This window comes from Dromaius novaehollandiae, chromosome 7 (assembly GCF_036370855.1).
Source record: "Dromaius novaehollandiae isolate bDroNov1 chromosome 7, bDroNov1.hap1, whole genome shotgun sequence".
NCBI lineage: Eukaryota > Metazoa > Chordata > Aves > Casuariiformes > Dromaiidae > Dromaius > Dromaius novaehollandiae.
Genome location: NC_088104.1, coordinates 5,157,501 through 5,175,000, shown reverse-complemented (window position 1 = coordinate 5,175,000; position 17,500 = coordinate 5,157,501). Strand labels below are relative to the sequence as shown.

The 17,500-nt window shown below is 42.2% G+C and overlaps 1 protein-coding gene across 19 annotated transcripts in view; it reads right to left on the bottom strand.

Moving 5' to 3' along the window:
- GTDC1 (glycosyltransferase like domain containing 1) overlaps positions 1-17,500 on the bottom strand; it is a 195,537-nt gene that overhangs the window by 16,862 nt on the left and 161,175 nt on the right. For 18 of the 19 annotated variants that reach the window (XM_064514598.1, XM_064514601.1, XM_064514597.1 and 15 more), the window contains one exon: positions 419-528. The exons of the other annotated variant lie outside the window; for it this stretch is intronic. In XM_064514598.1, the coding sequence (XP_064370668.1) occupies positions 419-528 (110 nt within the window). The remainder of the gene's footprint in view (positions 1-418; positions 529-17,500) is intronic. 19 annotated transcript variants of the gene reach the window in all.

Here is a 17,500-nt window from a genome sequence, read left to right as displayed (position 1 = left end):
TACAAACTAGAAGCTCTCCACAGAAGTTCTTAATCTTAGGTTGGAAGTGGAAATAGGTATTTTCACCTGCTAATATCTCAGGCTGGATTTCAGGTGAGTGACCTAGATCTGAAAGATTTTATATCCCATCTGAACCATCCAATTGCTTACATCTGTCTCTACATTTAGATAAATATAGATGTGTTACTGAAACACAAGTCATAAATAAAGTGTTCCATCACCAAGTAAAATAAAGAATGTTTACTGTCCTTAATAATTTTAGTCTTACAACATGCCAATATTATTTAGTATTACAGCAGAATTTATGAAGATCTTTAAATATTCATTTCATTAACCTAAGAAAATACATACATGAAAATTCCTTCTGGCAATATCTATTTTATGATAAATTTACATGAAAGGAGGAAAAAAAAGGTACCTGGAATTTCACTGAAAGACTCTCCCAGGACAGAGACATGAAAAGGTAGCTCTTTCTCTTTAAGCTGCAGCAGCACTTTAAAGAAAGTTTCAGGATCTTTATCATGTTCCCTTGAAATAAACAGAACATATCTCAGCATCAGTGGTTTACTTGTGGAATTGTTTTTTGCTCATCAGAACAGTATTTTTCTTAAATTCTCCTTTCGGGGGCCAAAAGCTCCTCAGCATAAATTTCCTCTTTACTTATGCCACACAGTTGCATACTTTCCTCAGTCCAGCATTCAAGATCAAAACTCAGTTTCGTCAGATTCTTATATCTCTTCCCTGTCCTGAAATGATGTCTTTACTCTTTAAATTACCAACTTAGAAAGCAAGGACTGAATAATATCTCACCAAGCTTAAAGCAAAATCATGCTAAAAATGCAGAGGTAGGAGAAAACTCTGATTTTCACTAGTTCACTGAAACAAGATATGTAATCTCCAACATATTTTACCTCCTTTCTCAAGAACAGTATGTTAATCAAAAACTTTTCCTAAAAACATATGATTTCTGAAAATGGAATTTTATGAATCCATGCTGTATTAACATGTACTACTGATTCATTCAGTGCACTAGGAGAGAAGAAAGAATAATCCTAATACGAGGGTATTTTCCACCTTTAGACTTTTAAGGAGCCAGTTTGGAGTTAAGCAGTAGATAAGAAATCTGTATATATTTAAAATTTCAGCTGAAGATAATATTAAAGATACTACAGTCAATGTCTTGAAAGACATTGAAAGACAAGTCTGACATCTAAAAAGAAAAGAAAAACCTACTCACTAGTTTATCTTCTTCACCAGGGCAGAATGAAAGGTTAAAAAGATACCACAGACGAACTAAATTTGCAGAATTCGGGAAATGATATTAAAACTGCAATGAGTTACTTCCCCTGCTCCAAGGTGAAATTTGTATTATTTCTTGCATTTAATTACTCTGCTTTACATTATTGTATTTCAGACAGATGTGCACCATATGTCTTTAAAAGATTTTGTTTTTATTTATTATTTAGAGAATTCCCCCGTTTTCCTTCTTGCATTATGGCAAATCGATGGCCTGGCTGTCCTGGTGTCTTCTTCACAGTCTGATTCTGTACAACGAATCTGTAGGTTTGTCACACCACTATAGGAAAGATTAATAATTGTATCATTCAGGAAATCTGAAGCCAAATGACATCTGCAGCTCTACATGTGTTAATTTCTCATTCAGTCAATATTTTTCATTTAGGGAATTAAAACAAATTAATCTTATAATTAACGTGACTTTTGTAGGCTGAAAAATCTTCAGGAACGGTGGAGTTTTCAGAATTAGCTGCATTTTTAAAAATAAAAGCCAGACAATAATTACTTTAAGAAGGTCTGCATCTCCCAGATTTGTTTTGTTCCCAGTAATAAAGAGGAATGCAACAGCATAAGCTTCATAATTTGTTTCACATCTGTGAACCAGGAGTTTTCACGGTGGTTCCAATAACCAAACTGGATAATATTGACTCTGCGAGCGAATTTCTTTCAGTTGCAAAGAACTGAGAACTATCTACTTCTTTGCTTGCAGCCTCACAATTAAAATAGCCACCTGTTTCTGCTAGGTGAGTTATAGGTACCAACGTAGATCCCATATGCTAGTCCTCTCCAAACGTCCAGCTGAAAGAGCTGAGAAACGGACCCGTAACAGACTTGGCTGCAACGGGACGTCTATCTTGGAAATGAGAAGGTTTTTAAGGAAAATAGCTCCCTAGCAGAGAGCCATGTAGTTTGTTGTAGCGTTAGCCTCAGTTTCCCGCGCCGGCGGGTTTTTATGGGTGTTTTATAACCGGTCCTTTGGTGGACCTGAGGAGCACGGCACGCACGTGAAGCGTCACCACTCCGAAACACCCACGCACGCAGCGACGGCAGCCGTGACAGCCACCGCCACGAAACCCCCCATACGGATCTTTCCAAATCTCCGCAATCCGCAGTAGAGGCTACGCCGTCACAAGAAGTCCTTCCAGAAACGGATACGCCTTCCCTGACGCTTTCCAGGAGAGACCAGGGGTCCCGGAGGCAGCCAGAAATGGAGGCTGCTGTTGGAGCCACACTGTCAAGGAGCTGGCAGGGGAACACGAAGCCTTGCAGCTCGCCCGAGCCACATACGCTGCACAGATTTAGGAAAACCGATAGGAATTGGAAGTTGCAGCTTTGTTTAATAGGTGGGGAAGAACAGAAGGAAAATTTGGCACCCAGAAGGAATGCTGGAAGCGGAAACATTTCCTGTGCGCTGGAGCCTGCCTCACGGGCTTTCTGATGTAGGTGATCCTCCTTCCACGCTCCCTTTTAAAACATTTTGCTTTTATATGATAGCAACGATGCCCACAGGTTTCAATGACATATTTTGTGAATCTCGTAGCTTTTCTACTTGGGAGTTTATACAGTTCAGTTTGTCAGCTCCTGAGACTTTTCCAGGCACCATTTTATTTTTAGCCATTTTTTGTGAGGACTTACAGAAAGCTCCTGGCACACGCACCTACGGATTGCAATGTATTATTATACGCGTAAGTTAATAACAGCATAGCTCGTCCTGGTAGAGGGAATAACTAGCACAAGACCATCTCTTTGCTGCACCAAAAAGAAGAGTGCTGTGTTTCTCGGCTGACATGGAGAAAATCATATACAATCCAGTCTGCCTTACTCAGCAACAACTGCTAAACACACTAGATTGTCATAGCAGTGATCGGGGAAAAAGATGAACACAATATGGGATGTCTGTTCTGTAAAGATCTGCTCAAAATGACGTGCACTTTTGGCTGCATCTGTTGCATTTTTGAGCTTTATTAAACAGTATTAATTATATATACTCCATTTCCTTGAGAAGAGCTGCAAAACTGCATAAAAGCCTGATATCAAAATGCTAACTTTTCTTCAAAGATATTGCATGTTTGGGAAAAAAATAAGCTAATGTGATTCTAGGGTCTGTTTTTGTTGTTTAGTTTAGGCATTTGTATTTTTACTTCATTTAATATTCATCTGGTAAAGGAAAAATAAAAAGTGGGCATGGTATGAATGTATTCTGAATTTCATCATAAGAACATGCAAATGTCAAAATGACCAAACTGCCACAAAATGGACGTGGGCAGCATACGCTTCTTACCCACACCTCTGTTTGGACCTGAGAGCACTGCCTTTAGAGATATTCCCTCTCCACGCTGAGATCTCTAAACCTCAGTGTTGCACACTAGAAACTTTTACCCAGGTTTACTCAGGAGATTTTTTTATTCTGTGTGCAGAATATTGCAAGTCTCTGCTCTGCCTTTGGCAACGCGGCTCAGGATCTCCTTGGTTTCCACCGTGACTTATGGTGACTTCCCTTTGCAATCTCAGACAAGACTTTCCAGTCGATATTTTGATTTCAATGGGAATGAAATCAAATGGAGAATTTGGGAAAGTTGTAGCATTAGTAGCCTCAGTATTGAGCGTCCAGTAGCTCTGCCTTAGCCTTTTTCTTTATAAAACGGGTGTGACTACTCGTTTTTCACCACAGAAGGATGCTGTCAGGACTAATTGATGCCTGACATCCCTCTTTCCAGCCTAAAATGATTAAAAAAAGAACTCTACATCACATGGATGGCAACAGTCTTCAAAACACCCTTTTCCTGATATTCAGGGCTTTTGTGAGTTTAGCCTAAGTCCCTCCTGGAAGGAGAGCGCACATAGAGCGCTAAATACAAATAAGTCCCTACCAGTGGTGGGGACCCACGGCCCTGACCAGTGGTGGAAAAAAGGTAAATTTGGCCCTTTACAGTATTTGGTGCATATTCATCTCCTGCATCTGAGTAAAATTCAGTAAGAGACCCATATGGTCTTATGCAACTTAAGACTAAGTTTTTAGGTATATATAAAACTGATCATTCTTGGTGACAATCCCAGTTATCTGGATGAGAAAGCCACATATAGCTATGCAGCTAGGAAGGGTAAGAGTTATGTAGAAGAGACAGAACGTGCTCAAAGGGCCAAAATAAACACAGTCTCTTTAAAAAAAGAAAAAAAAAAGTAAGTTTAAAAACTATGGCTTATGCAAGTTAATCTGTAACATAAAAGTGCTAAGCCAGGGGAGAAAGCCCTAATACTTCAGAAAAAAAAAACAACATAAAAAGGGTATGTAAGGACTGTGATAACAACAGTCATGCCACATCATCTCTCAAGGTGCTATGTATCTTGAAAGGGTTACAAATAAATGCAGCTAAAAGCAATATTAAAAGGGTCAATCTTAATCTTCTTAAGACATTTAGCAAAGGAGATTTCCAGTGTTCCAGCAGCAGCGAATCCAAAATTGTGAGGGCACAAAGTGGTATTTCACATTTTATAGCGCCTTAAATCCAAGCAATTCGGAACATTTTCTACACCACAGCAAGTAAAAAATCCAAAGAGCCCACAAAGGTAGAGAAGTATTATTTCCAGGCCACAGAGAAGCAGGCTATGGCAAGCATCGGATCATAAATCAGTGGGAAAAGAGGAGTCGAATCCAGACTTCCCATTGCCCCAAATCGCGTGCGTCTCTCCTTCCTCCTCCCCATTTAATAAAATCACTTGAACGTCAATCGCATGAAGGTGAGAAATGGCAGCACTAAAGCACTCGTGAAACCTTTAGAAGTTAAACTAACATTTTAAGAGTTAAGCTATGAACCCAGAGCTCCCACACCGATTGCTGGCTACCTTCGAGAAGACGGCTGTCACTCTGGGCCACCAAAATACTGCTCATTACTTACAGCGTTGGTCACCGCGTTTGGAGATGGAGGACTGATGAGCGCAGCTAACAGAGGCAGCAGGTCGCACAGCAGTGTCTGGGCTCTGCTTTGAACTTTTGAGGACCTTGATGGAAGTTGTGGGGGCTTTCTGGGGACCCTCGAGGAACCAGAGTGTGATTGCTGCCAACAGGAAAGGGGAGGTCAGCAAGGACAACTACAGGAGGCCTTGACTTCTCCTGGGAGAAGCTCTAGCTGGGTGTAGCTGCCCCTAAAGAGCTCTCTTGGTTGCCCCGATCAGAGGGAACTGGGGCCTTTGACCCAGGTGGCCCTTGATTAGGTTGGGTCAAGCACCCTAATCAGTGCTAGGGAGAGGCCATATAGGAGCCAGGCCTGGAGTACAGCTAGAGTGCAGTGAACAGAGGCAGCAGTTAGTGGGGAAAGGTGCAAAGACAGCAGCTTCACTTCCAATCCTAGTAAGTAGTGTACGCTTCCTCAGCTCTGGTCATGACACACTGCAGACCACATTCCCCAGTAGCTGCTGGATTTGCTGCATCAGCTGTGTCAGAGGCTTTGGCCCAGACCGACCCCGTGACAGCAGAGGCAGCTCTACAGGTCTCAGGCTGCAGGGAGTGCCTGGGGCCTCTCCGTGAGGCCTGGGCTGACGCGCAGCTCTTAAGGGACCTACTTGGAGGAATCTGATGGGTTAGGGCCCTAGAAGGAAGGGGGGGGGGGGACCAAGAGAGTTGGTTAATATTCAAGGATCACTTCCTCCAGGCTCAAGATCAGTGCATCCCTATGAGTAAGAAGTCAAGCAAAGGGGGCAGGAGACCTGCATGGATGAGCAAGGAGCTCCTGGCAAAACTCAAACAAAAGAAGGAAGCATACAGAATGTGGGGCAGAGTTACTGAATGCCTTCTTTGCTTCAGTCTTTACTGCTAAGGCCAGCCCTCAGGAATTCCAGACCCTGGAGACAAGAGAGAAAGTCTGGAGAAAGGAAGACCTTCCCTTGGTTGAGGAGGATTGGGTTAGAGATCATTTAGGCACACTTGACACCCACAAATCCATGGGCCCCAATGGGATGCACCCATGAGTGCTGAGGGAGCTGGCAGACATTATTGCTAGGCCATTCTCCATCATCTCTGAAAGGTCACGGAGAACAGGAGAGGTGCCTGAGGACTAGAAGAAAGTCAGCGTCACTCCAGTCTTCAGAAAGGCCAAGGAGGAGGACCCAGGAAACTATAGGCCAGTCAGCCTCGCCTCCATCCCTGGAAAGGTTATGGAGCAGCTCATCCTGGATGTCATCTCTAAGCATGTGGAGGAAAAGAAGGTGATCAGGAGTAGTCAGCATGGATTGGCAAAGGGGAAATCATGCTTAACCAATCTGATAGCCTTCTATGATGGAATGACTGGCTGGGTAGATGAGGGAAGAGCAGTGGATGTTGCCTACCTTGACTCCAGCAAGGCTTTTGACACTGTCTCCCATAACATCCTCATAGGTAAGCTCAGGAAGTATGGGTTAGATGAGTGGACAGTGAGGTGGATTGAGAACTGGCTGAATGGCAGAGCTCAGAGGGTTGTGATCAGTGGCGCACTCTAGTTGGAGGTCTGTAGATAGCGGTGACCCCCAAGGGTCAGTACTGGGTCCAGTCTTGTTCAAGTTACCCATCAATGACCTGGATGAAGGGACAGAGTGCACCCTCAGCAAGCTTGCTGAGGACACAAAACTGGGAGGAGTGGCTGACACCCCAGAGGGCTGTGCTGCCATTCAGAGAGACCTGGACAGGCTGGAGAGCTGGGCGGACAGGAACCTCATGAGGTTCAGCAAGGGCAAGTGCAGGGTCCTGCACCCAGGGAGGAATAACCCCGTGCACCAGTACAGGTTGGGGGTTGACCTGCTGTGCAAAGCAGCTCTGAGGATAAAGACCTGGGAATCCTGGTGGACAAGAAGCTGACCATGAGACTGCAATGTGCTCTTGTGGCCAAGAAGGCCAATGGTAGCCCGGGCTGCATTAGGAAGACCATTGCCAGCAGGTCGAGAGAGGTGATCCTACCCCTCTACTCAGCCCTGGTGAGGCCACAAATGGAGTACCGTGTCCAGTGCTGGGCTCCCCAGTACAACAGAGACATGGAGCTACTGGAGAGAGTCCAGTGGAGGGCTACGAAGATGATTAGGGGACTGGAGCATCTTCCCTATGAAGAAAGGCTGAAAGAGCTGGGTCTGTTTAGCCTGGAGAAGAGAAGACTGAGAGGGGATCTTGTCAATGTATACAAATATCTTAAGAGAGGGTGTCAAGAGGATGAGGCCAGACTCTTTTCCATGGTGTCCAGCGATAGGACGAGAGGCACAAACGGAAACACAGGAAGTTCGATCTGAATATGAGGAAAAACTTCTTTCCTGTGAGGGTGACAGAGCGCTGGAACAGGCTGCCCAGAGAGGCTGTGGAGTCTCCTTCTCTGGAGATATTCAAAACCCGCCTGGACGCAATCCTGTGCAAAGTGCTCTAGGTGACCCTGCTTGAGCAGGGGCGTTGGACTAGATGATCTCCAGAGGTCCCTTCCGACCTCAGCCATTCTGGGATTCTGTGAAGAGACCTGGGATGAGCAAGAGGATGAGTGGGATTAGCCGGGGAGAGGCACGAGGGAGGCTGCGAGGGGCCGGGAAGGCCTTCGGGAAGTCCCTGAGCACAGAGTCAGTAATTACAAGCTAAGGAAAAGTAAGACACAGACCTTGAAGAGTTCCTCTGAATAAAGGGAAGAAAGAGAAAAATCACTAAATGAGGCATTAGAGCAGCATCGGCAAATGAAAAAATAGCAGTTGAAGAAAAAATCACTGAAAACCTAGGGAGGAAAACCCTGATGGGAATGTCCCGGAGGCGGATCATTAGTGGGAGCTGTCACAACAATCTGAAAGCGGGCAAAAAAAGCTTCCCTGTTTAGTTTGGGGAAAGTCACAGAGCGAGGGCTGAGTTTGGCAGCCAAAAGGGGAGACAAGATAGGCAAACAGTACATAAAGGGGACAGGGCCCCAAGAAGAGCAAAAAAATCCATGAATACACAGCACCCAAATGAGAAAAAGGCTATGAGGAAATACACGCTTAGAAGAATGGGATGCAGTACTCAAGCTGAAAACAAAAAAAACGATGGGACAGCCAAAACCAAAGGAAGAAAGACAAATATGGAATAAGTAAAGGAGAAAAAAAGTATATGGGAAAAATGAAAGAAAAGAGAAAAATCAGACTCAGAGGGAGGTAGAGATGCTCACAGAGAGCATTTGAGAGTGGTATCAGTGGTAGAGAAAAGGTCAGAAAAATATCAGTAAAGAAATAAATTAGAAAGCAAAAATAAAACTGCCTGGTAATTAAAGGAAAAGGACTGAATAGAAAGACTAAAGCGGGAAGAGACACTGAGCAGCGTCAGAGCAGGAGCGCAGCGTGCAGGGGAAGGGAGAAAACGTGCAAAATCCTTCCTAAGATTTACAATTTATGAAAGGGTGACGGAGGAGAACGGGGAGCTCAGTGACGCTGAGCCTTGGGACTGGGGCAAGGCAAGACCTGCACCTCCGTCACGAGCAGATTCAGTAGCCGGTAGGTGCTGTTATCCAAGTAATGTTCTTCATTTGGGAAATAAAAGCAGAAACTTGAAGTTCTTTACTGGTTTGACTGATACAATACGGCCTTGGTGAGGGTGACGGAGGAGGCTCAGCAGCTCTCGTGCCACAGGCTGATAAGAGAAGCCACATGACATCAGCCTCCTGCTGACCTTATATCTGGCCAGGGCACTCTCGAGAAGCTCACGGCAGCACATCACTGCAAGAAATGCTGCAATCCTCAAACGCACACTCGGCTGAGCCAGGAACGGGGCTCCATTTCATGCCAAACCGAACCTAAAGAAAAGTACCGGCGATTTTATTACTGTATTTCACTAGTTACTGCATTTCGCTTTGATATTTTATGCTAAATATTAAGCCCATCAACTTGTGAATTTAGATTTATTATAATCTAATAAAGTTAGAAAGTAGCAGCGTAGTGCACAAAATAAGCGTGGACTTAAAAATAGAGAATTGCCAAGTTCTGATCTTTTTCTGTCACTGATTTCCCACGAGACTGCTCTGCCCAGGTTTCCCCATCTGTAAGATACACTCTTACGGGAGCTTTCATTTACAGGAATGTGGTGAGGATCAGAGCCAGTAAATACTTCAGGAGGATAATATGCTTCTTAAAGTAAGAGGCCTCATGTTACAAACCTGCTCACCATAGTAAATGAAATACATTCTAGTAATAATTATTTTCACGGAAAAGGAAGGCACTTGCCTAAATCACATCATTTCAATATACATTTTGTCTATGGTAAGACAGGGGAAAAAAAAGACAAGAAAGTAAAATTCTAAACCCAAATTTCTAATAGCAATGCTCATGATAACTGCAAGAGAGGAAATGCTACTGCCAGGAAAGAGCAATTAGAAAAGAAACAGGGGGAAAAGAAATAACTAAGAAAACACAAACATGAAGGGAAAGCTAATTACTTTCCATTTATTCAATTTATCATAGTATTTTCCCATCTTTTTACATTTCCAAAGCAAGGTAGAGTGAAAATATATAGTTAAGTCCAATGAGTTTTCTTCTTCAGCTGATATGCTCACAAAATGTCTTTGCTGTAATTGTGCCTCTAAACATTGTCTGGCATCATCAGCATCAAAAGTTACCACAATGTTAATAAAAAAATGGAGTCAACGAGAGGGAAATGGTTGTGCACAAGTGTCACTGAATAAAGGATCCTACAGAATAAATTTGAGCCAGAAATCTGGAGGTTTTGCAACCAAATCAAGGCCTTGGTCCTTGCCCATGCCTGTGAAATACCTGTGCAAGGCAAGGAATTCAAAGATGGCACTAGAGAGGTGAAAAACAGGAAAACAGTATGGGCAAATATAGTGTTTTATTTTCTATTATAGCCCATGATGTATTTACAGTGAGGAGTGTGTATTTTACCTTCTGATTTTTCAAATTGCTGGCCTGAGAAAAATGGGTGGCATTTTGCTTTACGCTGGAAAAGCATTTTCCCCTATCTTGTGTTATCTAGAAGAGATTCATAAAAAAAGAACCTTGGGAGTTTATTGTTTAGATCCTTCTTCTCCTCCTCTCACAATTCATAAAGAAAAAACTCAAAATAAAATATTGCACATTCCCTAACCAAAGAAACCTCAGGATCAGCATCAGTCATCGAGCCTTCTGCTTACTTCCTAAAGAGAGATTAACCTTTCAAGACAAAAAGACCTGCATTTGGTCTCAGTTACCTTGGTGTAAAAATCAATGCACTCTGATTCGGATGCCTGCTCGTTTCTTTTACTTCAACTTAGCAAATGCAGCTTTTCACAAGTGTAATAGTGCAGGATTCACATGAAAATCATTTTAGTCGAATTTCCAAAGCAATCCAGTAACTCTCATGCAGTCACCCCAAAAGCTTCTTAAAAAATCAAAATTAACTTCAAGCTCCAAACGTAGCATAACAAAACGGTTCCCCGTTGTGAGGAGCAGTGGGAGGCACGACAAAATATCTGAGTGACCCTGAGGGCTCTGATAACCATATACAATACATCCTATTGCAATGCAACATACTATAAAAAATCATCTCATGGTAATAATAGATGGGTAATAATATGAGAGTAAGTGGATAATAATCTGTATTTGGTACTCAGGTGGTTCCTCAGAAGAACAGAAGAAGAATCAAACAAAACACCACATAGAAACTGCATTACCACACGTTGACTGAGAACGGCAACCTCATTTTACAAGACCCTGCAGACTGATGCTGTCTATTCCACCGTGATTTCCGCGGTGGACCTACACGCTATACTAAACTATAACTATTTAGTACTCCACCAGCTGCACTGCCTGGGTCAAAAAGGAAGTCCTGATCCTCCCTGCAGGGAATTAGCCAGGGTACCTAAGATAACTCCTCGGTTCTGGATTCGTGAAGCTGTCATCTCCAAGGATGAAGCTCCTAAGCAGGAACTTTTCTTGGCACTAAGACCAAGGCTTGAAACTCATTATTCAAAGAGATTAAAATAACTACAAATCTCCCTGCTTTCAGAATAAGGAATGAACTCATTTCTTTGACTCAGTTTTCCCACAACCACAATTGAGAAAAAGCAGAACGAGAGGACAAAGGGAGAAAAAAAAGGTTGAAAACATGGAGAAAAGGGAGGGTGGAGGAGGAAAAGAAGGGAAAGAGTGGAAAAAGACCAAATAGTTGTAGTGTGGTAAGAAGAGGAAATTAATTAAAAAGAGCTTTGAAGGAAGAAACATAGCCCCCTATTACTGGTGAAAATACAGAGGAAAATGAAAATTAGATTATTGGCTTATGAAGGATTTGATTTTTGTCTCTTGGAAGACATTCACATACTTTGGTGAGGGGTGCTGTATATTACAAAGGGGGCTGGTGGCATCGTCTGTTAAGTTTGCTTGGAACTTCTTATTACAAAATCTGCTTTGTCCTTCGTTTATGATGTTTCCCAGGTCTGATGGGTATTTTGGACTAAAATCACCTAGGAAAATTCTGCCAAAAGTTTTCAGAATATCCAAAGAACAAGACTTAAAATACCCCATTACCCGGTAAAACCAAAACCAGTATCTTGCATATGTTAAATTTCAAATAAGCCTCTTCCTGTTTTAGAGACAGAACTGCATATTTGGCCAGGCCTGATTTCGTGTCAAAGATATGCCTTTTGTTGTCCTTCTGAAAAATTTCCTAAAACCAGCTGAGTTACGAGCCTTTGAAAAATTTCTCTTTGTGCATGGTCACCGTCCACATGTCTTGGGCATATCTGAGGCTGGGCATGAGGGTCCTACCATCACAGGTCAGGCTGCTAAAGCCCAGGCAGGATCTAACATTTGAACCGACAACAAAAATCTTGTCTTCACTTTCAATGCTTCCTGTACTGGGCTCAGAATAAGATTACCAGACTTTACAGAACAAGGCACTGAGTGGGATGCACTGACGATATGAATCCACAAGAAAATGGAAGATGAGGTTCAGAGAAAGAAGCTGGCAGAAGAGAGGGTCTGAAGAGACAGAAGGTAGTAATAGTAATGTGTGTTTTTCTAGTTTGGCTCTTGGGGACCACAGAAAAGCAGAGGTGGAGATCTGAGATCTGATCAATAAGACCAACCAGGCAAAAAAAGTAGGGCAAAGAAATAGTGAATTGAGTACAGGGAGAAGGGAAAAAGATACGACACAACATCAGTTCATAAAGGGAAAGATGAGATTAGCTGAGCAAGGAAACTAGTATAAGAAACCAAGAGGACAACACATTCAGGTTGGACAACGGGGCTTATGCACAAACAGGAACCAACATGGTATGGAAAGGCAGGGAGGGTAACTTGAAAGATTGAGAAACTGGGGCAGAGACAAATGCAATGAGAATTTTCTGCCCAGGGAGACTAGAAAGAAGGAGAAGCCTGAGGAACTGGGACTGGCGAAGACAAAAGGAAGAGGTTTCAAAGAGGAGGCCAAAACAGGTTTGGGAGATTGGGGCAGAAAAGGGTTGCTTCGATGGAAATAGGTGGAAGAGTCTAAGCCCCCTTCCTTCAGAGCCTCAAAATGACTGCCAAGAGCCCTCGGTCTCAGCCGTTCACATACATTTCTGTTCAAAGAATTGGTTTTTGCAGTTGTTGCCCCAGAGAAGGAAGATACCAAGAACTGAGTCTCCCATTACGGAAAAAGGGAAAGCCAGGTTTACTAGAGCTTTTATGGCAAACTATGATACATCTTTTCCAAAATTTAAAATAAACTCAAAATTCCAGGTGATGTAGTTCTGTTTAGTCATACATTAACTCAAAATCGGTTTTTGAGCCATGGCAGAAACGCTTGTCGCAGCAGTCCTCAGAGGACAGCTCTGAAGTGGCTGCCCTTACAGCATTACAGCGCCTGGGTGCTACACAGGGAATGAAGAAGGAAGGTTTCTGCACGTGATATCTTAAGCAGAATCTTTATGTGGCTTTAATTTTTATTTGAAAATTTTCTCTGTCTCACTCTCACGTCTTTGTGCCTGAGCAGATTGCCGTGGTTAAGCAGTAACGGCTTCCTTTGCAAGATCGGCTTGTATCACGCTCGCATCGGTGACACACAACGGGCAGCAGCACATCGCCTCTATGCAAGTCACCCACCACGACCTCCACCAGCTACCATGGGGATCTTCAGTAAATAATTCCTATACCAATAAAGTGAAGAAAAACACCCCAAAACGTCCCGAAGCCCTACATCAAACTCCACTGCAGAAGCAGAGGAGCCTCTGACACAACACACTTTTGTAACCTAATTCTAATCGAAAGAGGGTGGTTTTGGAAATGGAGTCGCACAAAGTCGTAGGGTGTTTTCGAGTGCAATGCCACCACATCTCCCAAAACACTCACAGGCTTAGAATTTTTCTTTTTTTATGGATAATAGTGCTCTTAAAATCTGGGAACATTGTTTACTGCATGCATCTCAGGTAAGATACTACTTTAACCTTGACTTTACAAGAGTGGAAGCAGGGTTTACACCAAACTCATCCACCCACAAATAGGAGCAGAATCAGGTTGCTGAGCTTAAACAGAGAAAAGAAAGTAGAGTGCTTGGTTGAAGTGAAAGAATTAAATGTATTTGGGAGCGCAGTGAGTAAAAAAATAAGTTCATTTAAATATGATTCTTTTGCAGCCTATTAAGTTCTCCAGTATCAGAATAAAGTCTGCTAAAAGTTAGTAAATAAAGGCTTTCAGGTGAGCTTTATTAAATCACTTATGACTTATCAAGTTAAAACCCCAACTCAGATATCTCACTTTCAGAGAATATATTCAATTTTACTGGAAATCAGAAGCCAATTACCAACTACAGGAGTTACTGTGCGCTACAGCACCAAATAGATTTCTGTAAACAGAATATTTACCAACAACTTGGATTTAGTTCTCTAAAGTTTCAGTTTCTGAAGGTCAAATAACTATGTAACTGCTTAATAAAGAAGCAAAGAAGTACCTCTAAATATCTCCAAGCTCTGATGGGCTTATATTCTGCTCCTTAGGTGAGGTATTAGCAAAGCTTATTTATTTTCATTTCCAAGGCTTTTATTTGCTCATTCCCTTGTGGTAAAGCTGATTTCCATGATGATTCCCTTCTTAATTTTAATACCCTTTTTACTCATCATATAGACATAAGAATTTTCCATAAAATAATGAAACCCTTCCAAAGGAAATGAAGACAACTAGGAGAGGAAAGTAAACTAAAGCTTACTTTCTTTTTTTTTCTTCAATTAATTGATCCACTGTCATATGCATATATGAAAGATTTTTTTTTTAATGAAAGGAAAATAAGGTTAATTAACATAAAACCCCTCACTCCTTGAGATGTTGAATTTTGAATTTTATCCATGCTGCCTTAAGTGCCTTGATTTCCCAGTAATGACCTAGTTCTCCTAATGAGTAACATTAACCCCTGGCTGTAGCTGTCCAGGACTTAATTGTCAACTGGAGCTGAAATAGGAGAGTTTGCCGATCAGCAGGTATGTGGTATATTAACTCATGTCATTTCAGACCCTAATAAATAAATCTGTTGCTACGGCAACAGGAACATCAGCTGTATCACTTTTTTTCTTTTTTTTCCCCTTCCTTTTTAAAGGAAACTGCCTTTCACACCGAGCTTTTAAAAAAGGAAATTAACTACATGTAACCATAATTAGAAGAAACATCGTTTCTCATCTCAGAAACATATCTACATTAATGAAGAAAGGCATTCAAAACGAGGACTGCTTTCTACTGTGACCAGGGTAACTGAAATTATTTCCCTCCACTGAGGGAATGCAATTTGAAGTATACATCTGAGTGAGAACAGATCACAAAATATTTTAGCTCTTTGTATTTCCGAGATAGTTCCCCTCTCCTTTATTACGCTGCTGATGCCAAATGAGCACACGGCTTCAACTATTAATCAGGAGCGTGGGCAATTGAAACCACACGAGAAAAAATATCCCCCATAAAACCTAACACCTTTTAACTCTTTGTGCATCTTTCAATATGATTGGCAGAAATGCAATCTTCTTACACGACATAAAACCCCCCTTTTTCAGCTCATCAGATTTACCACCTAATGCAAATTTAAGTGCCCGATTTAAACGTGGATGTCGTCGCTCTTTTCTGTCCTGCAGGGGCAGTTACCTGACTCTTCACTGGGTAAAGTGAGAAGTGAGGGCAGCGGCTTGAGAACTGGGCAACGCAAACGCATCCCAAAAGGCACACGCGATTTGGTGAGCCGTAGCGGAAAAGCTGGTTATTCACCTCCAGCCTCAGTTTCTCCATCTGTAAGATGTAACCTGAATACTCTTGTGAGAGACGAGCAGGTTTAAGGTTTTACGGATATGCAAAATGTATACAAATGCAAGCAGTAGTAACAATTTTTGCTTTCCCTAAGGTTTGGGAAGCAAGATCTTGGTGCTCCCTGCTCCTGTTTGGAGACAGAGCACTGTGGAGGTCCCTCCGAGGGCTTCACAGGTGGAGGTCACGACAAGCATTTCATTCCCTGCCATTCTACCCAGGAATGAAACGCTGCCCTGCTCTGTGCCTGAACGGAAGGCTCCACACGTGCTTGAATTTGTCCTGATTATCATCCCACACCAGTTTTCAGAAATGACAGGTCCAGGTTTAGTTGGGGACTAGAGGACAATTCTTCTGAAACTCCAGGTGTCCACATTTCAACCACAGAACCAAAGAGATGCTCATAAAGCCAAGGAAAGGGAAATGAAGAGATGTTCATAAAGCCAGTTATCACTCTGGGAATGCCTACCACAGACCCTGCTGCATTACAAACATAAACCACTCCTACCCAAAATTATATCTGTCTTTTAAGCTGGAGAATATAAAGATAATACAAAGTGTATTTTTCCTGTTATCAAAATTGGAGATGTTTTCTCCTCTGGACTATCAACTTCTTATAGCCCTTAGAGAAAACACGTTATAAGGAAGATGGAAAAAACACTGTTGAGATGTTCATTATACGAGGTGATTTTTCATACTTGAAAGGTCTTCATTATATTCTGAAAATTTCTGAAAGATTTTAAAAACAATGATCAAAAAATAGTACATCTTCCATCGAAAGGGTTCAACACCCCAACTCCCCAGTTCTGGGAAGAATTTTCGAGATTAGACTTATTTATAAATAAACTAAGAAAGAACGGATATTTCCCAACTGCCCTTCCAGTTTACATTTAAACCTGAATTTCTTGGAGTATTTCACTAACTTTCTTGAATTGTTAGCTACTCATCAGAAACTAATGCGTGCTTGTCAAACTTAACTCTAGTTTTGTTTGAAAGTGAAGTTAGGTTATTTTCCTTTCACTTTCACTACTTTCCTTTCACTTTAAATGTTCAAGGAGTGAGGGTATCAGCTTCTGCTTGATGTGTCTACGTACACTTTTATGGCAGTGTTTCATTCACCATGTGTCATCTATGTCATACAACTAGTGCACGCATTTTTCCTTGGGGAGTATTAGATACCTTTTCTTATACACTGCTAAAAAGTTTCTGTTTTAAAATTGCTATTTTACATCCTATGGGCTTTTTATCATATCTGCTCTGTTTTAGTTAAGGCTGTGGAGGACACACATTGAGTCTAGTAACACGGAAAGGTGATTTCTAGGTGGAGCATCTACTCCTTCACCTTTTGCTGTCTTCCTCTATCTGCATCCTGACGGGACAAACTTTGGTCCAAAGAATTCTGCAACACGGGCAAAATAAGACTTGGGTTATAGATTTGCTGTTTTTTTAAAGAAGCAGCACTCTCAGCTGGTTCTATATTAAGTACTTTCAACTTCTGGATGCCTTTTAAATCTTAAAGTCGAGCACGCTAACTTCAGCGATACCCCACATTCAATACCGACCACTGGGCACAGCCGTATCTCTGCACGTATTGCCTTCCCTGAGAGCAGAGAGCCTTCAGATAATTTTTGCAATCTAGATTGTTTTTTTCTGAATTTCTTCATTGTGACTTCCACGGCAGTTCCTCCCGCTCTTGTATCTCCTTGCCCACGTCCCTCCACGCGCTCTTGTCACATGCTGACACACACGACACGAGATAAGGGGCGTATCTCATCTTTCACGTGAATCGATAACGGACATTTGTTTGCATGCGTGTGTAAATCCTCTCCGATCCCGCCCATGATCTTTTATCATACCCCTACAATTAGGGGAAGAAAAATTGATTTGTGACCACTGGCAGTTATCAGGTCTTTTAACGGCTGAGATGATACAGCGCACGCAGGGAGAAGAAGAAAAAACACGAGGCCAAGTAAACGCCTTGAATTAAAAGAAG